Source organism: Coturnix japonica, chromosome 22 (assembly GCF_001577835.2).
Source record: "Coturnix japonica isolate 7356 chromosome 22, Coturnix japonica 2.1, whole genome shotgun sequence".
Lineage (NCBI taxonomy): Eukaryota > Metazoa > Chordata > Aves > Galliformes > Phasianidae > Coturnix > Coturnix japonica.
In genome coordinates this window covers 114,439-140,279 of record NC_029537.1, presented here as the reverse complement: position 1 = coordinate 140,279, position 25,841 = coordinate 114,439, and the positions used below count along the sequence as shown (strand labels likewise).

General features: G+C 61.6%; 3 protein-coding genes across 7 annotated transcripts in view; 2 read left to right on the top strand and 1 right to left on the bottom strand.

Moving 5' to 3' along the window:
* The first annotated feature begins 291 nt into the window (after positions 1-291).
* OGDH (oxoglutarate dehydrogenase) lies at positions 292-20,723 on the top strand. 5 transcript variants are annotated; one of them, XM_015882924.2, is made up of 24 exons: positions 292-406; positions 5,869-6,117; positions 9,400-9,588; positions 11,078-11,168; positions 13,575-13,619; positions 14,007-14,122; positions 14,454-14,608; positions 14,942-15,088; positions 15,209-15,299; positions 15,411-15,590; positions 16,233-16,361; positions 16,577-16,756; positions 16,987-17,139; positions 17,665-17,767; positions 17,964-18,092; positions 18,254-18,404; positions 18,603-18,730; positions 18,804-18,982; positions 19,058-19,129; positions 19,417-19,539; positions 19,682-19,754; positions 19,954-20,117; positions 20,235-20,389; positions 20,484-20,723. In XM_015882924.2, exons 2-24 carry the CDS (start codon positions 5,896-5,898, stop codon positions 20,602-20,604), a joined length of 3,096 nt encoding a protein of 1,031 aa, XP_015738410.1. In that variant the 5' UTR covers positions 292-406; positions 5,869-5,895; the 3' UTR covers positions 20,605-20,723. The 5 variants fall into 5 exon arrangements, with proteins under 5 accessions (XP_015738410.1, XP_015738408.1, XP_015738413.1 ...); XM_015882922.2 differs by lacking the exon at positions 292-406 and adding an exon at positions 4,068-4,174; XM_015882925.2 differs by lacking the exon at positions 292-406 and adding an exon at positions 5,370-5,479.
* Positions 418-3,963, bottom strand: LOC107323637 (interleukin-1 beta). The gene is made up of 5 exons (XM_015882931.2): positions 1,902-3,963; positions 1,590-1,819; positions 1,330-1,500; positions 985-1,130; positions 418-905 (listed from the first exon to the last, which is right to left on the bottom strand). Exons 1-5 carry the CDS (start codon positions 2,243-2,245, stop codon positions 693-695), a joined length of 1,104 nt encoding a protein of 367 aa, XP_015738417.1. The 5' UTR covers positions 2,246-3,963; the 3' UTR covers positions 418-692.
* Positions 20,724-20,748: 25 nt separating the features above from the next.
* ZMIZ2 (zinc finger MIZ-type containing 2) overlaps positions 20,749-25,841 on the top strand; it is a 9,034-nt gene continuing 3,941 nt past the window's right edge. Inside the window, exons 1-10 of the mRNA XM_032448846.1 lie at positions 20,749-20,798; positions 21,533-21,730; positions 22,678-22,792; positions 23,388-23,590; positions 23,680-23,869; positions 23,939-24,175; positions 24,246-24,413; positions 24,491-24,556; positions 24,761-24,932; positions 25,228-25,372. Coding sequence (XP_032304737.1) covers positions 20,749-20,798; positions 21,533-21,730; positions 22,678-22,792; positions 23,388-23,590; positions 23,680-23,869; positions 23,939-24,175; positions 24,246-24,413; positions 24,491-24,556; positions 24,761-24,932; positions 25,228-25,372 — 1,544 coding nt within the window. The remainder of the gene's footprint in view (positions 20,799-21,532; positions 21,731-22,677; positions 22,793-23,387; positions 23,591-23,679; positions 23,870-23,938; positions 24,176-24,245; positions 24,414-24,490; positions 24,557-24,760; positions 24,933-25,227; positions 25,373-25,841) is intronic.

Below are 25,841 nucleotides of genomic sequence, written 5' to 3'. Positions count from 1 at the left end.
ACATAATGGGGCTTTTTGGGAGGGAACATATTGGGCTGGGGGACCATAGACGGGGGTCGATGGTCTGGGGAGGGGGTCTAGGGGACATAGGGGGCTCTGGGAGGGGGGTCTGGAAGGGACATCTATGGGTCTGGGATGGGGGGTCTGGAAGGGGGGGTCTGGGGGACATAGGGGGGTCTGAGGGCGTTTCTAAGAGGTTCTAATGGTCTGCAGGGGGTTCTGGTTCTGATGGGGGCTTTGTGAGGCAATGGGGTTGGCTGTTAAGGGGCAGTAGAGCTCGGAGGGTCGTGGGCATCCCGAGGGCAGCAGTCGCTGTCTTTGCCCCCCAGGTACCCGCCGCTGTGTGGGCAACGCTCCTCCAGCCTGAACCACCCCGACGACCCCCAGAGGGACCCGGTGAGACACGGTGAGACACAGTGAGCCACACATCCACAGGGAGCCTTTATTTGTGAGAGACAATAAATAGCTCCACCCCAACGCGGGGGGTGGGACAACAACGTTGTGATCAAATATAAAAAATATATAAGTTAAAAGCAACAGGTAACGAAACATAACGGTGTGACTCGGGCCCACGGGGCCCAGAGCGGCTATTCCACGTGGAACAGCATGGAGGGGCAGCGGGTTGTACTCGGTACATACAGCACGAAACCAGCCACGGGCCGGTTTGGGTTTGGTTGGGTTGCAGGGGGCACTTAGTGCCCGCTGAGCTTGTAGGTGGCGATGTTGACCTGGTCGGGTTGGTTGGTGATGCCCACGGGCTGCCGGGGCTGCAGGGACGTGCAGATGAACCAGCCGGGGAAGGCGGCCGACTCGAAGCGCGTGGTGCCCTCGGCCGGGCTGTCCAGGCGGTAGAAGATGAAGCGGGTCAGCTCCACGCTGTCAATATCCCGCAGCACATCGGCTTCCTGCCATACGGACACGGGGGGGTCAGCGGGTGCTGGTGGTATCAGAGTGGGATATGAGGATGGGATGGGGGCTGCTCACCTCCAGCTGCAGGGTGGGCTCAGCGCCGCTCAGCACACACGACATGTACAGCTTGTAGCCCTTGATGCCCAGCGCCACCGGCATCTGCCCGGCTCCAGAGCTGCCCCGTGGGCCACGGGGACGGTACAGAGCGATATTGAGCCTCACTGTGGGGAGAAGGGATGGGTCAGTGGGTGTGATGGGGGGCAGGGGGTAGGGAGAGGGATAGGGGTCAGGAATGGGGATAGGGGGTAGGTATAGGGACAGGGATAGGGGACAGGGACAGGGGTAGGGGGTAGGGACAGGGATAGAGATAGGGGGTAGGGATAGGGGTAGGGGATGGGGATGGGGATGTGGTGCCCTCACCTTTCTGGCTGGAGGAAGGCCCCTGGAGGTGCAGGGCCACCAGCTGTGTGGGTGACTCCAGCACGAAGCACTTCTGGTTGATGTCGAAGATGTCGAAGGACTGTGAGCGGGTGTAGCGGAAGGCGGGCGCCCCGGCGTAGCTGCTCTCCAGCCGCTGGAAGGTGACGGGCTCTATGGGGGGCAGGAGGGCAGGGAGGTCAGCGGGTACCAACAACAGCCCAGCCACCATCCCTCCTCCTTGTCCAGCACCGTGCTCCTACCAAACACCTCCTCCAGGAGGGCGCTCAGGTCGCTGTCATTGAAGTCCCTGCTCCTGGGCCTCCGCAGCAGTTTGGTCATGGCCACCACCAGCACGGCAGCGTGCCGAAAGCTCCGGGCGCCGCGTCCCTTCCTCACCGTCACCTGCACGTCCACTGAGCCGCCGGGTCCTCCCGTCCGCACCTTCTGCTTGCAGAGGCAGGAGGGGCCGTAGAAGGTCTCATCGCTGAGGCTGGAAGGCAAAGCAGACGTTGAGCTTTGAGCAACGTGAAGCTCAGACCCACCCTGAGCCCCCAGCTCATCTCAGCGCTCACCTGCTGCTCTCCAGCACGTCCAGGTCGGGAACAAACGCCATCTCTGTGCTCTCAATGGGAGCTGAGGGTGAGGCTGCCTGCAGTGCTGTGGGTGCTGTGGGTGCTCCTGCTCCTCCTGCTGCTGCTGCTGCTGCCTTTGGAGCTGTGAGCGCTGCTGCGGAGCGCTGGGTTTTGAAGGGTTGCTGGAAGGAAGCGGCACCCAGCGGGATTTCCACGTTTCGCAACGGTCGGAGATTGCCGAGTTTCGTTATCTGCTGCAACGCGGCACCGGCGCCGCCTCCGTGCTGCTGGCTGCGGGGCAATGCGGGGCAATGCAGGGCAATGCGGGGTAATGCGGGGCCCATGGGGGCTTTGGGGTCACTGTAGAGCTCAGAGCGTGCTTTCTGCTTTGGGGCTCAGAGGGGCTGTTTTGGGGTCAGTAGGAGACGCAGAGCTGCTGTGATTTGGGGTCACAATGGGGCACAGTTTGGGGTTGGTATGGGATGCGATAGAGCCGTGCTTATTGTAGAGCTGAGTGTGCTTTTCACCCATGCTTTGGGGTCAGAGCGGTGTTTGTCAGGATGATGCTTTGGGGTCAATGTGGGGCTCAGTGGAGCCGCCCTTCAGAGCTGTTGTGGACCACACAGCAGATGATGCGTTGGGATCAGTGTGGGGCCCAGCAGGGCGTTGCTTTGGGGCCATGCACAGAGTGGGGCAATGCTCGGGGTCTGGCTGACACATTGGGGCTGCCCCATGGCCGCCAGTGCCCCCGATGACGCCAGCTCTCGTCAGGGCTGCAGCGAGGCCAGATTCCCCTATAGGGGCCGGTGGTGTAAGTGCTGCCGCTGCCCCATTTCCCCACCCAGCCCCACTGTTTCCTGCCTGACCCCACACGTCCCTCTCCCTCTGATTGCTGTCTTAGGGATGTTGTCCACTTGGGCTTCCTGCCGCTCAGACCCCACATCCCCATTGCCGTCCTATAGGGCACCACATCCAGCCCTGGTGGCTGCCCCGTGGTTGCGCCACGCTGGACGGGGATGTGCGTGTGTGGGGTGTGTGGGGCGGCCGCGTGTTTTCCTGCAGCCGTTTCACTTCCCAAATGGTGTCACTGTCCCCACAGGACGTGACTCAGGGCTGGACCCTCACGACCCTCCCACCACCACGTCTCCGTTCCCAGGATGTCCATCCCCTGTGGGCAGCGTCCCCACGCTGGGTTTCATCATCGTGGACGTCCCCGTGGGGGGATGATCCCATAACGGATGTTCCCCACACCCGGAGGGCTCTGCACCACAATGGCCATCCACAATGTGCATCCATTGTGTGCTGCAGACCCCAATGGTTGGATGGCCCTATAGATGGATGGATGGATGTCCCTATGGATGAATGTCCCTATGGATGATGTCCCCATGGTTGTATGTCCCTACGGATGGATGTCCCTATAGATGGATGGATATCCCTATAGATGTATGTCCCTATGGATGGATGTATGGCCCCATGGATGGATGGATGTCCCTACAGATGGATGTCTGTCCCTATGGATGATGCCCCTGTAGATGGATGTCCCTACGGATGGATGTCTCTATGGATGGATGGATGTCCCTATAGATGGATGGATATCCCTATAGATATATGTCCCTATGGATGGATGTATAGCCCCATGGATGGATGGATGTCCCTATAGATGGATGGATGTCCCCATGGATGGCTGTCCCTACAGATGGATGTCCTTATGGATAGATGTCCCCATGGTTGTATGTCCCTATGGATGGATGTCCCCATGGATGGATGGATGTCCCTATAAGTGGGTGTCCCTATGGATGTATGGCCCTATAGATGGCTGGCTGTCCCTACATCTGGCTGTCCCCATGTATGTCCCTACAGCTGTCTGTCCCTATGTATATCCCCATGGATGGATGGCTGTCCTTATGGATGGATGTCCCCACGGTTGTATGTCCCTATGGGTGGATGGCTGTCCCCATCTATGTCCCTATAGATGTATGTCCCCATGTATGTCCCTATAGCTGTATGTCCCTATAGCTGTATGTCCCTATAGATGTATGTCCCTATAGCTGTATGTCCCTATAGATGTATGTCCCTATAGATGTATGTCCCCATCTATGTCCCTATGGCCGCCCCCCCCCCCCGTTCTCAGCGCGGTTCTTTGGGGGCGTGTCCGTCGTTGTGGGCGGGGCGACGCGGTGACGTCAGAGCGGGGCGTGGCGACGCGGGGCGGCAGCCGGCGGTTGGGGGCCGCTGTCAGAGTCGGGGCCGCGAGCGGCAGCGCGGAGCGGCAGGTACCGGGATGGGGGACGGGGCGGGTCGGTCCGGTCCGGTTCGGTTCGGTTCGGTCTGGTCCGGGGCCGGGCGGGTCGGGGTTGTTGTGTTGGGGGGGGCGGCCCGAACCGGGTCCGTGTCCTTGGCGCCGCCGCCAGGGCGCCCCAGGGCGGGGGAGGGGGCGGGGCCGCCGCGGGGACGGACGGTCCGCTCGGCCAATCGGGGGGCGGCGACGCGCCTCGCGCCGCTCTGATTGGTGGCGGAGGGCGCGAAGGCCGCGCGGCGGAGGCGGGCGCTGATTGGCGGGCGGGGCGCGGGGGCGGGGCCGAGCCTGGCGCCCTGCAGCACGTGGGAACCGGGACCGGAACCGGGTCGGAACCGGATCGGAACCGAACCGCGAGCGGGGCCGGGAGCTGTGCAACGATGCCTTAATGCCTTAATGCCTTAATGCCTTAATAATACCTTAATGCCTTAATGCCTTAATGCCGGCCGGGAGTCCAGGCCCGGCACTGCTGCGCTGCCGTCACCTTTAACGGCAGCAGTTCTGTACCGGGAGGTTCGGATGGTTCGACCCAAACGCTCGGCACCAAAATCCGGCACTTTAAGGGGAATCGGAGCCGCAACGGGGTGAAACTGCGACCGGTCCGTGGGGAACCGGCAGAGATAGAGACAGAACGGGGGGGTGTGAGCTCATAGAGCCATAACGGGCTGTGAGCCGCCATTATAGAGACATGGGGGCGAAAAGGAGCCGAAAAAACATCAGGGGTGACCATAAAGTGATGGGAAAATCAGTGTGAGGCTGTGGGGGCACATCCAGTGTGGGACGGGTATGGGATGGACACAGGACAGGGAGTCTCGTCAGCCCATTCTCATTGCTGGGGCTGTATCATTGGCCTTTATCGCAGTGTGAGTGGGGAGGAGATGGGGGGACCTGCCCAGGACCCCACACCCTCTTTGGTCCATGGGATGCTGAGTTGTGTTGTGGCCCAGCTCCTCCTGCAGTCACTTCTCCCATTGCCCCGCAGTTCAAGGTGAGCTGTAGCACCTCGGTCTCTCGCTGCACTCCCAGCCCCACACATTGTGGGGTCAGCCCCATCCCCCTCAATGCACTGAGAGTCACTGCGGGCTCCTTGTCAGATGGATGGAGGCCAGAGGCAGCGTGAGTAATGCAGCAGGAATGGGCCGGGCTGAGCCGCTCTGCTCCACGCGCAGCAGGAAGGGGAGCGAAGGAGAAAGCTCTGGTTATACAAACCCTGCTCGGGGTGCTGTGCTGTGTCCCGGCAGGACGGGGTCAGCTGAGCGCAGGGCAGCGCAGCATCCAGCTGGTAAGAAATAAATCAAGTCGCTGGAACTTTCCGGGCTGGTTTGGCCCCTGTTTGGGTGGCATCCTGCAGCTCCCAGCCCCGACTGTGCTCCTACACCCAACAGTGCTGGGCTCTGATTCCATGCGGTGCTGTCCCAATGCACACCATGGGCACGGGGCACTGCTGCCCATGGCCTGGTGTGAGCTGGGCACCTCGCAGGGCTCCCTTGTGCCGCAGTCACGTGCCCATCAGCTGAGTGCATGGGGAAGGGATGGGAATAAATCAGCAGCAGCTCCGGGCTGTTGTGCGAGCAAAGGTTGTTGCTCACTTACGAAGCTGGTGCCAGGGGTGACGGTGCTCGCGCTGCCTTGCGCCCCTTCCTAAAGCTCTGTTTGCTTCTGTTCCCACAGGGACTCGTGTGAGGCCGTCGGACAAACATGTTTAACTTAAGGACTTGTGCAGCAAAGCTGAGGCCGCTCACGGCCGCTCAGACTGTTAAGACAATTTCCCAACAGAGGCCGGCAGCGCCCAGGACGTTTCAGCCCATCCGGTGCTACAGCGCGCCGGTGGCTGCCGAGCCTTTTCTGAGCGGGACTAGTTCAAACTATGTGGAGGAAATGTACTATGCGTGGCTGGAAAATCCCAAAAGTGTACATAAGGTAAGGAGCAGCTCCCCGGGAAAACGCCTCCGCTTCGGTGTGTGCGTGGCCCTGGGGGCAGGTAATGCAGCGTCCCACGAGGATTCATCAGGGTGTGGATGTCTGTTCCTCTGCGCTCAACTGAAAGCAGCAGCTGCATCAGAAGCTTCTCGTCTCCAGAGCGACCACCCTGTGCTTTGTGTGCAGCCAACACGTCCTGGATCACACATGGATACAAGGAACGGCTTCATTGGGAATCCGTCCTGCCGAGCTCCAGATGTTGTCTGCTCTCCAGCCCTTACAGGAGGGTCCATCCTGGGGGTGACAAGGAGAGGGTCCCCCTCACATCTCATGTCCCGTTTGCTGTCTGTGCCCTGCTGAGCGGGGCCGTGTGTTGGTGCATCACTGCAGCACGAGGCAGAGCTGTGGGCTTTGCTCCTGGATGGTCGGGGCATTTCTGAAAGCCCGCCGTGTTTTTCCCCCGGCGTCACACAAAGGAAGTTTTACCGCAGGGAACGAGTTTCAGCCTTACTCACATCATCTGTAAAAGGGTTTCGTGCACGTTGTGGTGCTCCCAGGGCAGACTTATTGTGCAGCTGTCACACGGGTGCTCAGGGGATGTGGAAGGAAGTTGGTGCTCAAACGCTTGTGTCAGCAATGAGCTGTTTTCAGAGCATTGACCTCACGCATCCAAACAGCCTGTGGGAGCCCTAAGGCAGGGTCAGAGCCAGGTTCTCATCAACCACTTCACTGCCTTCCCTTTATGCAGCCAGCGTTGTGCTCAGGGCCCTGTGCCATCCGCAGACCTCAGCGCAGCCTCTGAGTGTGGGCTGGCTTAGAGCATTGCTGAGCACCTGAGGAGCCCCAGGGCTGCAGCTTGGTCCCACTGACCGAGGTTTGCAGTGAGTGTTGCCATCACTTGTGTACAAACAGGTCTCTGGGGCTTTGCCCTGTCTCTGCCCTGGGTGAATCCTATTCTGTTTGGTTGCTGCTGTTGGTCCCTGTGCTGCTGGTGTGGGTCAGCCCTGTGTGCTGTGTGGATGCTGAGGGTCCTGCAGCTGCGGGTTCTCCTCTTGGAGATCTCCAAACCCAGCTCCGGGGGGTGGCTGGGAGCTGGGTGGGACCAGAGGGGCCTGGAGATGCCTCTGTCTGCAGCCATGTCACGCTCCTGTGCTGGTACCCACATCAATCCCCTGGCAGGAAGTCATCACATCCCCATGGGGACTTCGTAATTTGCCCAGGACCTCGGGGAAAAACCGAGCTGCCAGGGAGGCGCTGGCGTGTCCCAGCTGATAGCTGGGTCAGGGTGCGGCGGCCAAACCCAGCAGGCAAAGCTTATCTCTGCAGCCAGCAGAAACCCAGCGCCTGTCCTGGGCAGGGCTGGGAGGAGCTGGGATTTCTGAGCTTGGCTCACCAGGAACCTCCTGCCATCATCCGTCCCAATGTGCCTCCGGGCGCCGAGCAGGGCCAGCTCAGTGAACTCACTTCCTCCATCCGGGGCTGATTGCTGAGGTTGCAAAACGTGTTGATGTGCTGGTTTCATTTGAGGAAGGAGTTTTTTCTGTTGTTGTTTCACTATCTTAAGCTTTTTTCCTCATTCTGTCCTTCATCTGAACTCCAGTTTCCCATTAGAGAGCTTTGCTGGAGTCAGATGAGCAAATGGGAGCTAAGCTGGGGAATAGGAAAGGGTGGAGGGAATTGTTGGGCGGCTGCTGGGAGCCTTCCTGGTGCTGGCCCCTTCCCATTGCTGCTCCTACAATGAATGGTGACACACTGCTGGCTGGAGGCTGGGATGCTGTCAAGCAGCCCCTGAACACGACCATGCTGACAAGGGTCCAGCTTTGCCCCTACGCAGCATGGTCTGCTCCTGCTGCTGCTGTGGGATCGATATGGGCAGGAAAGGCTTTGGGAACAGCATCAAGTGCTGTGCAGAATTGCAGACAGGGAGCACTGAGGGCTGTCCCCTGTGGAGGGATGCCAGTATCGTGTTGGGGAAGGGCTGGACCAGCATGACTTGCCTTTGGTAAACGGGCACCGGCTTTTCCCCATCACCCGCTTTGTTTGGTCTGTAGCAGTTTCTGGGAGGACCCGTCCCATCCCTTTCCCAGGAATCACAGTCCTGTTGTTTCCTGGCTCCTCTTTTGGGAGCTCTGTAGCTCTTGCTGACCTCAGTGCTGCCTTGGCCTTCCCCACTGTGTGCCCTGATGAGGTTCTCACTGTCCCTGGGGGGTGAAGCACAACTTCATTGCAACCTGTTGGGTCAGGGTGGTCTGTGGTTCCCCCTGCCCTTAGCAGGGGATGGCCTGCCCTCGTTCCTCCTGCGTTTTGCCCTCGCTGGGGGCCCAGCCTGCAGCCTGCCGTGCCCTGCCATTACGTTGGGCAATGAGGCGTTCAGTGAAAGTCCGATAGCGCTGCACCGCACCCTGTTTGGAGAGCTCACAGCTGAGCTTTTCCTTTCGGACCAAAAGCAAAGTGCGTCTCCGAGAGGCAAAGGTCTGCGGTGTCAGAGCGGACGTCACGAAGGCAGCAGCTCCCAGTGAGCTCAGTCCTGCTCTGCAGCAGCCAGAATCGCAGGCAGCAGGAGGGGACGGGGTGGTGGCATCGCTCTGGGAGCAGGAAACAATGGCAGCACGGTCAGGTGCTGGGTTCAGTTTGTTCATTTTCTTTCTTTATTCTTTTTACCATCGAGGGAAATGAGCTGCGTGGATATCAGTTACAGCTCCAGGTCTTTCCAGGTTTTATTTATGTTCCTCCAGTGTGACTTGCTTCTAAAACTGTTCACCCTGGGCAGCCACGTGTTGGGCATCCGTGTGAGCTGGGGAGGCTGGAAATAGCTGGGGCAGACAGGCCGGGTCACTGCAGTGCGCCCAGAGCTGCCTGCAAAGGTTACACTGCAGCTCCTGTTCCCAGGTACCAGGGGGAAGCCCCATCTTCTGCCCCAGCCCCACATTGAAGGCTCTTTTTGCCACCTGTACTTCTGAGACCTGGGTGGGAAGCGATGGACCACGTAACCTAAGGGCTGGAAGAGCTTGAATCCTTGTCCGCATACAGCTTCACCTTTTTGTCCATGGTCTCTAAAAATCAGGATCGAAGCACTTGAGGCAGCATCGCCCCGTGGGGTTTTGGTGCACGCTACAAAGCAGACTCTTCCTCCTGCTCTTGTTGTTAACGTGCTGTTTTCCCCTATGAAGGCATCAGGGTCCATTTGTGCTCCTGTCGCTGTCCTGTCTGCTCCATGGAGGAGCTTTGCACTGAGGACATTTGAGTTGCACCTGCTGATCTGTCCCCATTTTTTCCCTCTAGTCATGGGACATCTTCTTTCGCAACGCCAACGCCGGAGCTGCTCCAGGCACTGCTTACCAAAGCCCCCCCCCGCTGAGCTCCAGCCTTTCCGCTCTGTCCCAAGCACAGTTCCTGGTTCAAGCACAGCCCAACGTAGACAAGCTGGTGGAAGACCATCTGGCAGTGCAATCTCTTATCAGGGCATATCAGGTAAGGACGCAGCGTTGCGCCGAGCACCGCGTTACCCTCTGCAGCCTTCCCAGCAGCTGCCATGTGTGCACAGCCCCTCACTGTAACACTGCCTGACAATGGGAAGCTTAAAGCCACTGCCACCCCCCAGGGCAGAATCAGCCTCTGGGGAGAAATGAGTTCGTAGCAGAAAGGAAACCTGCAGCACGCACCCATGGCTGGGTTTAGCTCAGGAGAACGCTGAGATGCATTCCTGCACCCATCATTCTTTCCATCGTTCTCTCACTGTTGTTTTGCCCAGCCATGCTCAGCTCTGGGGCACTGCTCTGCTCTGCCTGGGCTGTTCGTGAGCCCCCTGCACTGTGCGTGGGAGCTGAATGTGGCATCATTGGAGGCAGCCACGTCCAAGCAGCAGTGTGCACACAGAGCCCTCTGCTCCCCCTCTGCTGTCTCAGCCCTGCAGTAGCTCTGCTGGGAGGTGGTTGTTCTTGACCTGCTTTTTCTGATCTGGATTGAGGAAGTTGCAGCCGTAGTGGGGAGGTTCCAGGTGGGGAGGCTGAACGTGGTGTGCAGGCGGGTGAGGGCCAGCAGCCCGACCTGTGCTATGTGACCTACTTAACCACCAGGCAATTAACTTCCGAAACCAGGTGGAGCTGGAGAGGCCCTGTAAGGATTTGTGAGCGGTGTCCCTGCCCTGTGCTGGCTCCTGGTGGTACCAGCACCGGTCTGTTCCTCCCTCATAGCAGTGCTTGGGAGCCCGGTTCATTATTTCCTTTACATGACTGCTGTGGTCTTGTTAGGGCTGGGGAAAACAATCTGCCTCTGTGTCCCTGTGGCAGAGGCAGCCATGGAACCCGCATGGTGGGACTGCTGCCTTGGGGGGCTCTGTGTGCCAAAATGGGGGGGAAAAAGAGGAAGAAAAGAAGCACGAGAGAAGACCCCATCCTTGTTCCCACCTCCGGATGGAGGAACCCAACTTGGGAGGGCACTGCAGCCACTGAGCCCTGGATCTGCTGACCCCGATGTTCTGGATGGCCCTCGGTGCCCAGCCCTTGTCATCGATTCTGGGGCATCCCATAACACAGCTCAACCCAGTGGGCATCGTGGATCCAGAGGGCAGCACTGAGTATTGGAAATGAAAGCCATGAGTGCTGAAAACAAAAGCAGTATGGACTGAAAAGGAAAGCAGTAAGCGCTGGACATCAGTAAGTGTGGGAAGGAAACTCTCAGCGGTGCCAGGGGCAGCAAGGAGGATTTTCAGGCTGAAGAGTGCAGCTCTGGCTGCTGAGCTCTGTGGGGAGGCGCAGGTAAGTGGGTGGCAGTGGCACAGCGCTGCTGGGCCCTTCCCAGTGCTGTGCTGGGGGCTGCTCCAGGCTTCAGAGCCATGGAGTGGGGCTGGGACCCTCCCTGCTGGCTCTATGGGAGACATGAGGAGGGAATCTGCATGAGGTTGTGTTGTTATTGCTTTAAGGAACATCAATGAGTGACTAATCTGTGTTGTTGCTTCCAGGTCAGGGGCCATCACATTGCAAAGCTCGACCCTCTCGGCATTAGTTGTGTAAATTTTGATGATGCGCCCGTAACTGTTTCTCCAAACGTCGGTGAGAATTACTCTGCAAATTAATTTGAATGTAATTTAACTTTTTTACCCCTCCCCTCTTTTTGTTTCTCTCCCTCTCCCTCCTGGTACCTGTCCTCCCCTCCATTCCCGGCCCATCTCATAGATTCGAGGGCACCATGTAGCACAACTCGACCCCCTGGGCATCCTGGATGCGGATCTGGACTCATCCGTTCCAGCCGATATTATCACATCCACAGACAAACTGGGTGAGGGCTTTGAGAGCAGTTAGTGCTGCATTGCTTGAGCTCCTCTCTGTCTCACAGCTTTGTAGGTAGAGCGCTTACACCAGAGCAGGGGAAAGGTCTGAAGTTTCCTTCCTAACCACGGCTCCAAATCAGTCTGGGGAGCGCAGCGGTGGCGGAGCAGCTCTGCCCCCCCCCGGCCATCACTGCTCCACGTTGGCTGAGCTCTGAGCTCTGACTGTGCCAAGGAAGCTTTGGGATGCGTCCCCACCTGGGTAGGGGTGGAAGTTCCCCTGCTTGGCAGTGAGGGATGATGCATGTGTGTGTGGCACAGAAGGGGGTGAAGCTGTAACGCTCAGTGCTCTCCAGCACAGCAGCAGGAGCTCCGTCACCCCGCTGCTGCTTCCAGGGCTGGTCCTTTGCTGCAAGGCATGCTCCTAACCTAGAGTAGAGCTCAGCGATGATCACTAACCTCGCACAGCTGCAACAGCCCATCTGGATTCTGTCTGTCTGTGTCTGTCTGTCTGGACGGGTCGCTCGCCCCGAGCCTCGTGCTGCTGGGCTGGGATGGAGGAGCACAGGATGCTCCGTGTGTGGCTGTGCAGTGCAGCCCTGTCCTGGCTGCATTGCCTGGGTTAACCCTGACCTCTGCCGCAGCCGGGCGGTCGCTGTGAGTTCTATTGTGGAGTTGTTGCTGAGGTTTGGCACCGTGGCTCCCGGTGTCCATTTAATTACCAGCAGTGCTTAACGAGAGCAGGGAGCGAGCTGTGCTGCTGCTGCCAGCTGCTGGTTTGCACCGGGGCTGGGTTGTGTCGGCTGCCACAGCCACTGTGTGATGCAGTTTGTGCCATCAGGAGCACCAGATGCAAAACCTCATCCCATGGATCCTGAGATGAAGCAGCTCATGATGAGCTGAGCAGCGCGGGGACACGGCGGCTGGGAGGAGAGCTGCCATCCCCTGCTTGCGATGTGCAGCCATCCCACGTGGCTCCATGCGGTGCTGCTTCCTTAATTGGCAACGGCCTCATCGCTGCCGAGCCAGCACTGCTGCCTTCCTACATGGGAGCTGACCCACACCGTGCTGTGCTCACAGAGGGCGCAGTGGATGGGCTCTATGGGGCAGGATGCACATTGTGTCACATACCGGGTCCCCATGGCACTGCTGGGTGGTGTTTCCCACTGGCAGCCCAAGAGATGCTGCAGGAGGTGATTGGGCAGGCAGTGCTATGGGAGGCTGCAGCACATCCTTAGCTCTGACATGGAGAGAGATGGGTTTGAAGGGAGATGGGTGGCTGCAGGTGTAGGTCAGTGTAGGGGGAGCCCTGTCTGCCTGCAGCCCGGCCCCGTGGCTGGGGTTTGTCAGGAGGACAAGGGCAGATTTTCCAGCCAGTGCAAAAGATCCGCCGTAAGCTGTTGTTTGCAGAGAAAGCCAATTTCTAAGCAAATCCTGCTGCCTTTTTGCTTGGGAAAAGTATTTCCTAACACTTGGGCTGCAGTTAATTTGTGGAGCAGTTAATAAGGGCAGTGTTTGTGAGGCTTGTCCTGGAAACAATCCTTTGTTTCCTATTTCTGTGCATTGAGATCCTTAAAGGTCAGCTGTCACAGCGTGAGCTGCAGGCAGCTCCTGCTCTGACTGTGCACATCGGAGGGGCTGGGTGCCTTGTCTCTAAGCTGATCTTTTGTCTCAGTTGCCTTTTGTTGGGTTTGGAAGCTGTGGGTGCAGCAGAGCAACCTTTGGGTTAATGCAGGAGTGCTGCATCCCATGCAGAGAACCCCTTGTGCTCAGCCCCGTTCTTGCTCAGGAGCCGAATTGCTCCTGCGTGTGGGTCTGTCTGTCCATGGAAGGACCCTTTGGCACATCAGCTGTGCCCACAAAACCCTCTGCTCCCTTTGGGCCGTGCTCCAGTTGGAGGTACTGCCCACTAGAGGAGACCTCAACCCATGCAGCCCAACTGCTGCCCAGTGTCTGATGCCCATCCCTCCCCCGTCCCACATTTACCACCAGGACCCTTTGCCACGTAGCACAGCCATCCTCCACCCCCCCCCTCTTTGCCCCCGTTGGTGCCCGCTCTGTTTGAACGCTGTTCTCTGTCTCATTTTTAGACTCGTGTTTCCCCACGGCCGTTCTCCTCGCGGTTTTTTCCCTTTACTAACTCTGACTGCGTCTCTCTATCTTCTCCCTCTGCACCCCCCGCTCACCCCAGACCTCGCAGTGTTCAAGGAGCGGCTGAGAGTGTTAACAGTGGGAGGTACGCACCGCGGCAGCCCCAACCCTCTGCAGCTCAGGACTCTCTATAGGTTATTCTGGGCCCTTTGGCTATAGGCGAGCGGGGCGCGCGGTCGGCGATGCTTCACCCCGAGCTGGAGCGTTCCCTGTAGCAGCACCGGGTGCCCTCTGATTTGCACACACCTTTTGCTCCATGGCCTTTCGTTGTGACCTGGTTGTCTCGTGCTCGATGTTAATTGCTGCTTGGTTGATGCTCTCAAACCTCCTCCGTGCTCATTTTGGGTTTTGTGCTGCTTTTATCCCCCTCCCCTCCCCTCTCCTCCCTTCCCCACCTGCGGCCGTTCCCCCCCGGCTCCATCCCTTCCTTCTCTCTCTGCTTCCGCTCTTCCCCCCCACCGCAACCCTGCAGGATTTTATGGGCTGGACGAGTCCGACCTGGACAAGGTTTTCCATCTGCCCACAACCACCTTCATCGGAGGAAATGAGTCGGCTCTTCCGCTCCGGGAGATCATCCGCCGCCTGGAGGTGAGGGCTGTGTGTGTGCAGGAGCAGCTCCTGCAGCACAAGGGCTGTTTGAGCAGCGCTGTGGCTTTGCTGCAGGTCCTTGTTTCCTTCCTGCCTCACTCCCTATTCCTGGCTGACCTCAGCAGGGTGATCAGTGTCTGAGATCAGCAGTGGGGTCCTCCTTCCCTGCCTTAACATGGGGTCTGCTCCTGGGAGGTGCAGCTCTGCTCGCCCTGCTGGGTGCTGAATGAGGGGACCAGAGGATGCCCTGGCATCACACAGAGCTTGGAGGGGTCTGGGGGTGTTTGCGGCTCCCAGCGGTGCCTGATGGTCTGTGCCGTGCTCTGTGCAGATGGCGTATTGTCAGCACATCGGCGTGGAGTTCATGTTCATCAACGACCTGGAGCAGTGTCAGTGGATCCGGCAGAAGTTTGAGACACCAGGGGTTATGAAGTTTACCAATGAGGAAAAAAGGACGCTGCTGGCGCGCCTGGTTCGCTCCACCAGGTACGTGATGAGCAGCGTGGCCGTGGCCCCCATTTAACCCCATTTATTTTGTGCTGGATGGCTGCCCCTGCTGGACGGTCACCACCCACATCACCTCTCCTTGGCGTCATCCACGCGGTTACGACACAGGGCTCACTCATGTGCTGCCATAGCGCTGGCACTGAGCCTGCAAAGATGATGCTGGAGAAAACAGCTAAAAATAAGGCACTGTTCAACAGCAGCACAGCAAGGAGTCAGTGTGCACATGGGGTGGGGAGCTGGGCAGACAGAGGGGCAGTGGGGTGAGCAGGGGATGTGCCCCCTGTGAGCTCCCATCTCTGCTCCCCCTTCCAGGTTTGAGGAGTTCCTCCATAGGAAATGGTCTTCGGAGAAGCGTTTCGGTCTGGAGGGCTGTGAAGTGCTGATCCCAGCCCTAAAGACCATCATTGATAAGTCGAGTGAGAAGGGAGTGGATTATGTGATCATGGGGATGCCCCACAGGTATGTGTTGGGACCCCATCCCCTCCATAGCTCTGGGCTGTAGGGCTGCCCCCTGTCTCTGTGCTGGGGGAGGCACTGGGCTGTGCTGCCTGCTGCTCACTGCCAGCACTGCTTTCACAGAGGGCGCCTGAATGTCCTCGCCAACGTGATCAGGAAGGAGCTGGAGCAGATCTTCTGCCAGTTCGACTCCAAGCTGGAGGCTGCTGACGAGGTGAGCCCTCCTCCATCCCTCAGCAACCCGCAGGCCGTGCTGCTGTGAGCTGCATCTCAGCACTGCCTGCAGCGCTGCACTGCAGTGCCGTGACCCCCCTCCCTCCCCCAGGGCTCCGGTGACGTCAAATACCACCTGGGGATGTACCACCGGCGGATCAACCGCGTCACCGACAGGAACATCACCCTGTCCCTGGTGGCCAACCCGTCCCACCTGGAGGCGGCCGACCCGGTGGTGCAAGGCAAGACCAAAGCAGAGCAGTTCTACTGCGGGGACACGGAGGGGAAGAAGGTGAGCAGTGACGTCGAGGGGCTGCCACACAAACTGCCGTCACCACGGCTGCTCCCGCGTCTCCCCCTGGTCTCTGCTGGTAGCTCCTGCCATTGCTTGACCCTGAGCAGGGCTCCCATCCCCAGCATCAGGGCTGACGCAGCTCCACGCTGCAGGGTCTCACTGTGTATGGGTGGGAGTGCTGGGGGCACCGGGATGGCTGCACCCACGTGCTGGGGGGGTTGTGCCCAATGTCACAGCCTCATTCATCGCCTGTGGCACTTCAGAAGTGGAAGGGTGGGATCAAAAGTGCTTCCCTTCCTCCCACACCGCGAGGGCTGGCAATAAGTAGAGCAGCTCTGTCCTCGCCTGGCAGGCGTCCTCAGGCAGCCCCCAACTAAAGCAGTGGAGCAGCTGATGGTACAACGAGCTCTGCCACAACGCGCTCCTTCTTTTGGGGTGAAAACATGCAGGAAAGGTGCACTGATCCCAACCCAGTCCCTGGAGCTTTGGAGCAGACGGGTGTTGGGGTGGGACAATGACCCCGAGCATCCCACAGGGATCACAGCAGCTGCCACTCAAGCGCTGTGGGAAATCATTGCACTCTCCCATGGGGCTGAGATGCGGCTGCAGCACCACTGAGTGATGTCCTTGGCCCCACAGGTGATGTCCATCCTCCTGCACGGAGATGCAGCGTTTGCAGGGCAGGGAATTGTGTACGAGACGTTCCACCTGAGCGACCTGCCCTCCTACACCACTCACGGCACAGTGCACGTCGTGGTCAACAACCAGGTGAGGGGCTGCCCAAAACCAGGGGGGATGCTGCGGCTCCAGTGCTGGGATGGAGCTGGGGAAGCCCGGCTCTGTGCAGGCCCAAGGCCTGGAAGCCTCCTGCATTCCCCAGGTGCCATGCAAGCTGATGGAGCGTGCCTGGCCCGGCGCCTGGCTTCAGTGCCAGCCGGGATCTGCAGGCAGCAGGTTGTTCCACATCCCGTCCTCCCCTCCAGATCGGTTTCACCACTGACCCACGCATGGCGCGCTCCTCCCCGTACCCCACCGACGTCGCCCGCGTGGTCAACGCTCCCATCTTCCACGTCAACGCGGACGACCCTGAGGCCGTGGTGTATGTGTGCAACGTGGCAGCAGAGTGGAGAAGCACCTTCCATAAGGACGTGGTGGTGGATTTGGTAAGGAGGTGACACCGGGCTTTGCGGCTCCTCCAGCCTTTGGGACACGGTATCAGAGGATGTTTGTGCCAGGTCCTGAGAGTGTGATGACACTGGAGGGAAAGTGCAGCCTCTGTCTGTACACCTGCCCTTGTTGCTGCTCCCTCCTGGACCTTCCATAGCACACAGACCCCGGCTGTGCGAGGCACAAAGGCTGCAGGGCTGCTCTGAGTCTCCCTCCCTCCCTGTAGGTGTGTTACAGGCGCAATGGACACAACGAGATGGACGAGCCGATGTTCACGCAGCCCCTGATGTACAAACAGATCCGGAAGCAGAAGCCGGTGCTGCAGAAATACGCCGAGCTCCTGATTTCACAGGGGGTGGTGAATCAGCCGGAGTACGAGGTACTGACACCAGGGTGCAGCTGGGCAGCGCTATGGGGCGTGGGGTGGGGGCAGAGGAGCTGGAACCCCCCAGTGCCCTCCAGGGCTCCACGACAGAAAGGTTTCAGGGCACAGCATATGGGATGCAGGGCACTGAGCACACAGACCTGCCCTGGCTGCCCCACAGCCTTGTGAGGCCACTCGGTTTGTTCAGAGCTGGGGTGGCATCTCGTGGGCCCATCGCCGCTCTCCTAAAGGTGGCAGAGCTGTGCTGCACCGCGCTGTGACTGCGCTGGGAGCTGCGGCCATGGGCTGTGCCAGCTGGGAGCAGGAACATCACGTTCCCATCTCACTCCCTTGATCCCTGCAGTGCTGAGCTGCTGCAGAGCTCTGCCTTGCAGCACTGAGGGCTGGGGCTGAGCTCAGGGCCCCCGGGGGGTGCCTGGCATGGGGGCCCACTCTGAGCCCAGGAGCCCCATGAGCTCGTGCCAGCTCTGCTGCTTGGAGCCTCCTCAGCAACGCGGCTCTGCTGCTTCTGCCTCGCAGGAGGAAATAGCCAAGTATGATAAGATCTGTGAGGAGGCCCATGCACGATCCAAGGATGAAAAGATCTTGCACATCAAGCACTGGCTGGACTCCCCCTGGCCTGGTAAGTCGCTGGCAGCGGTTCAGTGAGCACATAGCCCGGCTTCTCCGGAGCCTGCTGGGATTCTGGTGCCCTGACAGCTCTCAGCAGACACATGCTCATGGGGTCAGGGCACGGTGCTGGCATTCCTGCTGCTGCCCTCGGGGTGTTGGTGGAGCCGGGCATGGCCCTGCAGCACTGACTGCTCCTCTGGACGCAGGTTTCTTCACTCTGGACGGCCAACCCCGCAGCATGAGCTGCCCCTCCACCGGGCTGAACGAGGAGGACCTGACGCACATCGGCCAAGTGGCCAGTTCTGTGCCCGTGGAGGATTTCACCATCCATGGAGGTAGGAGCACTGGGGGGTTCAAAGGGAGCTGTGGTTAATTAAGGGAGGAACACAAGGAGCAGCTCATCCTTGGAGCTGCCCAGAGGGCGCAGTGTCAGCCCATGGGCAGGTTTGGGGATGGAGGTGTCACCACCGCCGCCATCCATCGTCTGCCCCTGCAGGTCTGAGCCGAATCCTGAAGACCCGCGGGGAGATGGTGAAGAACAGGACTGTGGATTGGGCCCTGGCCGAGTACATGGCGTTCGGCTCCCTGCTGAAGGAGGGCATCCACATCCGCCTGAGCGGGCAGGACGTCGAGAGGGGCACCTTCAGGTGGGGCAGCCCCTGGAAGGGATCCCAAACCACGCGGCCTTTGTCCTTGGGGTTGTTTATTTTGCCACCCTGCGCCACGATCCCCTGCTGGCAAAGCATTGCACCGAGCAGCTGGGGAGGGGGAATGGCCCAATGAGGCCCCATGAGGCAGCAGCTTGTATTTGGCAGAGGGTGACGCTGTGCTTCCCTCCCTTCCAGCCATCGCCACCATGTGCTGCATGACCAGAACGTGGACAAGAGAACCTGCATCCCGATGAACCACCTGTGGCCCAACCAGGCTCCCTACACTGTCTGCAACAGCTCCCTGTCTGAGTACGGTGTCCTGGGTAAGAGTGGCTCTGCACCGGGGGGCCACGTCCCCACTCCTCCCCCTCACACCCCCCTTGACCCGTCCTGCAGGCTTCGAGCTGGGCTTTGCCATGGCCAGCCCCAACGCCCTGGTGCTCTGGGAAGCCCAGTTTGGGGACTTCCACAACACGGCGCAGTGCATAATAGACCAGTTCATCTGCCCTGGGCAAGCCAAGTGGGTCCGGCAGAACGGCATCGTGCTGCTGCTCCCCCATGGCATGGAGGGCATGGTGAGGAACCACCCCCCCCCCCCAGACCCCCGGGTGCCCCCAGCCTGGCTGTGCCTTCACTGTCTGCTCCTGCAGGGCCCTGAGCACTCATCCGCCCGTCCCGAGCGGTTCCTGCAGATGTGTAACGACGATCCTGACGTCTTCCCTGTGAGTGGGGCTCAGCCCGACCCCCTGCTCAACCCCTTCCCTCCCCCATCCTTGCTGGGCCCTGACCACCATAAAATTTGAGGGTTGGTGGTGGCCCTGGGGTGGGCAGGGAGGGCATTATCCCACATTGGGGGGCACGATGCACGGCTGTCCCCATTGCTGGGGTCTCTCTGTCCCCATGTACTTTGGGAGGGGGCCGGGGGGTGGCAGGGCTGCGTGCCCGGAGCTGCGGGGCCATCAGGTGCTGCTGTTCCTGGACACCCCCTGACCCCCCCTTGTTGAGGCAGAAGCTGGATGACTTCGACGTGCGCCAGCTGTACGACTGCAACTGGATCGTCGTCAACTGCTCCACTCCAGCCAACTTCTTCCACGTGCTCCGCCGTCAGATCCTGCTGCCCTTCCGCAAACCGGTCAGTGCCCGGGGCTGGGGCAGCTTTTGGGTGGAGCCTTTGGGTTGAAAACCAGCGTTGTCCTTGGGCAAATGGAGCAGGGCAGCTGTGCTCCCTGCGAGTTCTGGCTCTGCTCACCTCTTGTTGTCTCTCCCTCCCGCAGCTCATCATCTTCACTCCAAAGTCTTTGCTGCGCCATCCCGAAGCGCGCTCCAGCTTTGATGACATGCTGCCAGGTACGGTGCTGCAGGGCCGCGTTTGCCTCCTGGGGGGCGAAGGGCAGCAGCCGGGCGGTGTAAAGTCCTGCTGGCAGCATCCTCGTGCCGTCCAGCCTCGTGCTGCAGCACATTGGGTTCCTGACATCCCTTTGGATGTCACAGAGGCGCCGTGGTCACCCTGGTCGTGCTGTGACCGCGGGCTCCCATCTCTCCGCAGGCACCAACTTCCTCCGCGTCATCCCCGAGTGCGGCCCCGCGGCTCAGAGCCCGCAGAGCGTCCGCCGGGTGCTGTTCTGCACCGGGAAGGTTTACTACGACCTGACCCGCGAGCGCAAGGCGCGTGGGATGGAGGCAGACGTGGCCATCACCAGGGTGGAGCAGGTGAGACCAGTGTGCCAACACAGCTCCGGGTGCATTGAGCCCATAGAGCTGTGCTGGGCTGTGGGTTACCCATCCCCATGTCACACTGGCTTCCACCTCCCCCCTTTGTTGCCACAGTTGTCGCCGTTCCCCTTCGACCTGCTGCAGAAGGAAGCTCAGAAATACCCCAACGCTGAGCTGGTGTGGTGCCAGGAGGAGCACAAGAACCAGGGCTACTACGACTACATCAAACCGCGCCTGCGCACCACCATCAACCGCGCCAAGCCCGTGTGGTAGGAGCCCGGCTGGGGGTCTCCATGGGGCAGCACCGCGCTCAGGGCCGGCCCAGAGCCCCCCAACCACCATCATTTATCTGTCCCCCTGCAGGTACGCAGGACGGGAGCCGGCGGCCGCCCCCGCCACCGGCAACAAGAAGACGCACCTGACGGAGCTGCAGCGGCTGCTCGACACCGCCTTCAACCTGGACGCCTTCAAGGACCTGGCCTGAGCCCCCCCCCCAAAACAGCCGCTGCTGCTGCATGCGTGCGGCTCTGTCCGTCTGTCTGTCTGTCGCTGCCTCCCGCCTCCGTCCTCAACTACACGCAACTACAAACCTTGTCAACCCTCCGCCTGGACTCCTCTGTGCCGCCACATGGGGATGAGGGTCCGGGACCCCCACACTGAGCCTGAGCCCCCAGTGGGGTTGGGAGCCACACACTGATGCTGGCATCCCTTGATGAAGCCAAGACGTCTCCGTTGGGGCTGGGACCCATAAGTGTGGGGCTGGGACCCCTTAAGTGGGGCTGGGACCCCCCCCCTCCATTAGGGTCAGATTCCCCACTGACCCCAGACCCCCATTGGGGATGGGATCCCCCGAGCAGTGAGGTTTGCTCCCCTGCAGGGCTGTTCCAGCCCGTTGCTCCCAAAGCCGGGGGCTGCAGAGGGGCTGGGGGCTCCAGGGTCTCCATCTCAGTCCCGCCGGCTCTCGGCTGCCTCGCGCTGGGGGCGATAAGGGGTGACGGGGGGGGGGCGCTGGGACCCCACCTCAGCGCTGCCCACGTGCGGCGCCTCCTCTGCCGCTGTGACACGGCGCTGCGGGCCCGTGGGAGCCCCCCCCCCTCGGTGCCACCCACCCCACGTCACCCGCGCGGAGCCTCCGCCATCCGCCGTGGCATCACGGCACCGTGGCATCACGGTATCACGGCACCGTGTCATCACGGTATCACGGCACCGTGTCATCACGGCATCATACCATCCTGCCCCCCCCCCGCCGCCCCCTGCCGCAGTGCCGCCCCCCCCGCTCCGTGCCCCGTTCTCCGCTCGGCTCTCGGCTGCCCACGCCTGGAGGGGGGGCAGGGTTGGGGGGGGCCGTGCTGGGGGCGGAGCGGCGCACACAGATGAGCGCTCGGCCCCATTGTGCGCGGCGCGCGGCGGAGCGGGTTCGGTTCGGCTCGGCCCGGTTCGGCTCGGCCCGGCTCGGCCCCGCCCCCTCCCTGTTCCCCTTCCCCGCCCCCCTCCCCCCTCCCCAGGGCCGCGCGATGGAGCCGGGGCCGCGCGCGGGCTGAAAATCCCGCGCAGCTTCCGCGCAGCCGCGCGCACGGCGCCGCCAGGGCCATTTTGGGCCGCTCGGTTCGGTGAGAGCGGGGACGGGGCCGGGGGGGGCGCGGGGACGCGGTTTGGGGGCGGGGGGGGGCGCGCGCAGCGGCTGAAAATCGCCCCGCGACCTGCGCAACCGGGAGCGGCGTGAGCCGGAATGAGCCGCCCCCGGTGCGTCGGACTGCGGGGCTGATGCGGGATGATGGGGGGGGGATGCGGGGTGATGCGGGGATGGTGATGGGGGGGGTCCGTTCTGCCCCCCCGGCAGCGCTGACAGCCGCCCCCATCTCGCCGCCCCCGCGCGGGGCCGGTGCGGAACCGAAACGTCGCGCTGCGCCCGGGGGGTGGGAAATACCCGGGGGGGGGGGGGCGCCTCCGGACCTGGGGGCGGGGGGAGGCCCGGCTCCGGCGGGTCCCCCGCCCCGCTGTACCCGTTGGGACAGGAGGGGGGGGGGGCGCTCGCGTCCCCCACGGGGGTGACCGCCCAGGGGTGACATTGCGGTGGTGCGGGGGCCGCGCTCCAAGGGTGATCGTTCCTCGTTCCCCTGTTAGGCGTGACACTGTGTGTGTTGGGGGGGGTCGCATCGTGCCCCCCCCGCGGGCAGCGCGTGTCGGGGGGCCGGGCAGGGCAGGACGCCGAGTCCCAGCGCTGGGAAATGGGGGGGGTTGTGCCCATAACGGGGGGGTTGTGCCCACGGCAGCTCCGCGCGCCGCCCCGCGCCGGGTTGGCTGTGGTTGTGGGTTGTGTGGTTGTGGGTCGGGGGGTCGTGGGGGGGCGCTGCAACCTCATCCCCCGTACCCACCTCCTGCCCCCCGCAGTCCCGCTGCCGGTCCCGCAGCGCCCGATGAAACTCCATGAACCCCATGAAACCGTCCGCTGCCTATCCCACCACCACCCACACGGGTGAGTGACCCCCCCCCCCCCCCCCCACGGCTCCGCGTCCCGGCCCGCCCCCCCCCCTCATTATTGTGTTTTTCTTTCTAGTGATGGTTCATTCGCATACGAGGCTGTTCCCTGGCAACCGAGCACCAATCAGCCGCCGGGATCCCTCTCCGTGGTAACCACCGTCTGGGGGGTCAGCAACACGTCGCAGAGTCAGGTACGGCCGGACACAGCGACCCCCGACCCACACAGCGACCCCCCCCCAACACACGGAGCCCCGGGGAGGGGCTGCCCTGAAGGGTGGGGCCGGGAGGGGGGAGGGGCTTCCGGAAGGGGTGGGGGCACCCGGAGTGGGCGGGGCTTCGTGGGGGGCTGCCAGGTGGGGGGGGACCCCACTGAGACCACATTGACATTGAGACCCCATTGACATTGAGCATCCCTTGGAACCCACCGGGACCCCCCGACACACACTGAGACCCCATTGACTCCCATTGACCCCCATTGACCCCCATTGATCCCCATTCACACTGAGACCCACTGAGACCCCACTGGCACCCAGTGAGTGTCCACTGACCCCCACCGAGACCCTGTTGGTCACTGACACCCCATTGACTTTCAACTGACCCCCACTGAGACCCCATTGGCACCCAGAGCTCCCATTGAACCCACTGAGACCCCATTGACACACAGTGAGTTCCTAATGACTGTTCATTGACCCCCATGGGAACCCTCTGACCTTCCTTTGGCAATGACCCCACTGACCCCCACTGACCCCCACTGACACTCTGCCCCCCTGCCCCCCATCCCCGCAGGTTTTTGGCAGCCCCATGGGTCCCGGTGCTGGCGGTTCTGGTGCCCCGCTGCTGCCCGGGATGGCGGGTGCGGGTTCGGGGCTGAGCTCCCCCCAGTTCCTGGCACAGCCGCCATTTGCGGAGCCGGCTCCCACCAAGGGCTACGTGCAGCAAAGTGTCTACGGCCGCGGCTCCTACCCCGGCGGCCCCAGCTTCACCCCCAGGTAACGCCGGCGTTGCATTGCATGGCATGGCGTGGTGCGGTGATACCGGCACGGCCACAGCTCCATATTCCCACTGTCTGTGCCCACAGCTACGCGGGCAGCCCCGGCTCCATGGGGCTCCCGGCTCACGCCGCCCGCCCGCCTCCCACCGCCGACTTCACCCAAGCGGCCGCAGCCGCTGCCGTGGCCGCAGCCGCCGCCACCGCAACAGCCACAGCCACGGCCACGGTGGCAGCGCTGCAGGAGAAGCAGAGCCAGGAGCTGAGCCAGTTCGGCGCGGTAAGGACGGCCGTACATGGGGGGTGTTGGTGCGGGGGCTCAGTGCTGACGGCCGTTTCCATGCTGCAGATGGGAGCGGGGCAGCCCTTCGGTGCCCAGTTCCTGCCCCACGCGGCCCCACGCGGCCCCAGCAGCCTCAGCCCTGGTGGGATGGGGGGCGTCATGGCCCCGCTGGGCGTGGGGCCGGGCCGGGCGGCCGGTGTTGGTGCATTGTATGGCACACAGCGGCTGCCCCAGCACAACTACCCCGCGCCGCCCCCCCCCGCACAGCAGCTGCCCCGGCAGGGCGTCAAGCGGGCGTACGAGGTGAGTGCGGCTCTGGGTGCGGGGAGACGCTGCGCCGTGCGGGTACCCGGAGCTGACGCTGTGCCCGCAGGGGTACCCGGCGCAGCAGTACCTGCAGGGCGGGCAGTACCCCGGCACGCAGTTCCCCCCCAGCGCAACACAGTCCTCAGCGCCGTCCCCGTCCTACCCCGGGCACAGGATGCAGCCGGCCATGGGACAGTACCTCTCTGCCGCGGGCGGCACCGGGGCCTATTATAAGGTATGGGACGGTGTGAGGGGTGTGGGGCTGGTGCCGTGGGGCACGCGGTGCTGACCAACATGGCACCATCCCTGCAGGCAGCGGAGCAGTTCAATGGGCAGAGCGGCACCTTCGGATCCTACAGCCAGGCAGCCGTCAGTGGGGTGAGTGCGGGCAGTGTGGGTGCCATGGGGCTGACGGTACAGCCACACCGTGATGGTGATGGTGATAATGGTGATATTGGTCACAATGATGGTGATAATGGTCACAATGATGGTGATAATGGTGATAATGGTGACAATGATGGTGATAATGGTGATAATGGTGATAATGGCAATGGTGACAATGATGGTGATGTGTCCCCACAGCCGGGGCGGTCGGTGCCCGGTTACCCCAGCTCTCCCCTCCCTGGGAACCCCACACCTCCCATGACACCGGGGAGCAACATGGCGCCCTACATGTCCCCGGGTCAGGACATCAAGGCGCCGTTCCTGCCCGACGTGAAGCCCAGCATGGCTGCCCTGCACTCGTCCCCCTCGGGTAGGAGCTGGGGGTCGCTGGGTGCTGCAGTGGGTGGGAGGGGCTTCGGGTCGGGGGGGTGTGGCCAATGGGGGGGGTGGGAGAGGGGAGGGGGCTCGTGGGTGCTGTCCGAGTGCTTGAGGGAGGGGGGTGGTCATCGATCCTGACTGCGACCCCACTGAGAGCACACTGAGCACTCACTGACCCCCTGCTGGGACCCAAAGACCCCCACCAAGAACCCAGTGACCACCCATTAACGCCCACTGAGACCCCTCCATCACTGTCACCCCCCTAACACCCCCCCCCATCCCCATAGGACCCCCCGCGGGTGAGGAGCTGCGGCTGACGTTCCCGGTGCGTGACGGCGTGGTGCTGGAGCCGTTCCGCCTGCAGCACAACCTGGCTGTCAGCAACCACGTCTTCCAGCTGCGCGACTCCGTCTACAAGACACTGATGATGAGGTCAGGGCGGTGCCATGGGGGTGGTACGGCATGGGGGGGGTGAGCTGCCATGCAATGGTGGGGCACTGCGGGGCATGGGGGGCTGAGTGCGGCACAGGGATGGGAAAGGGGGCTGCATGGCACAGCAAGGTACAGCATGGCACAGGGCTCCATGGTATGGCCCTACATGGCACAGCATGGCACAGCATTGCCTGGTACAGCCCTACATGGCACAGCATGGCACAGGGCTCCATGGTATGGCCCTACATGGCACAGCATTGCCTGGTACAGCCCTACATAGCACAGCATGGCATGGGGCTCCATGGTATGGCCCTATATGGTAGAATATGGCACAGGGCTCCATGGTATGGCCCTATATGGCACAGCATAGCACAGCATTGCCTGGTACAGCCCTACATGGCACAGCATGGCGCATTGCTCCATGATACACCCCTATGGAGCTCAGCATGGCGCAGTGCTCCATGATACA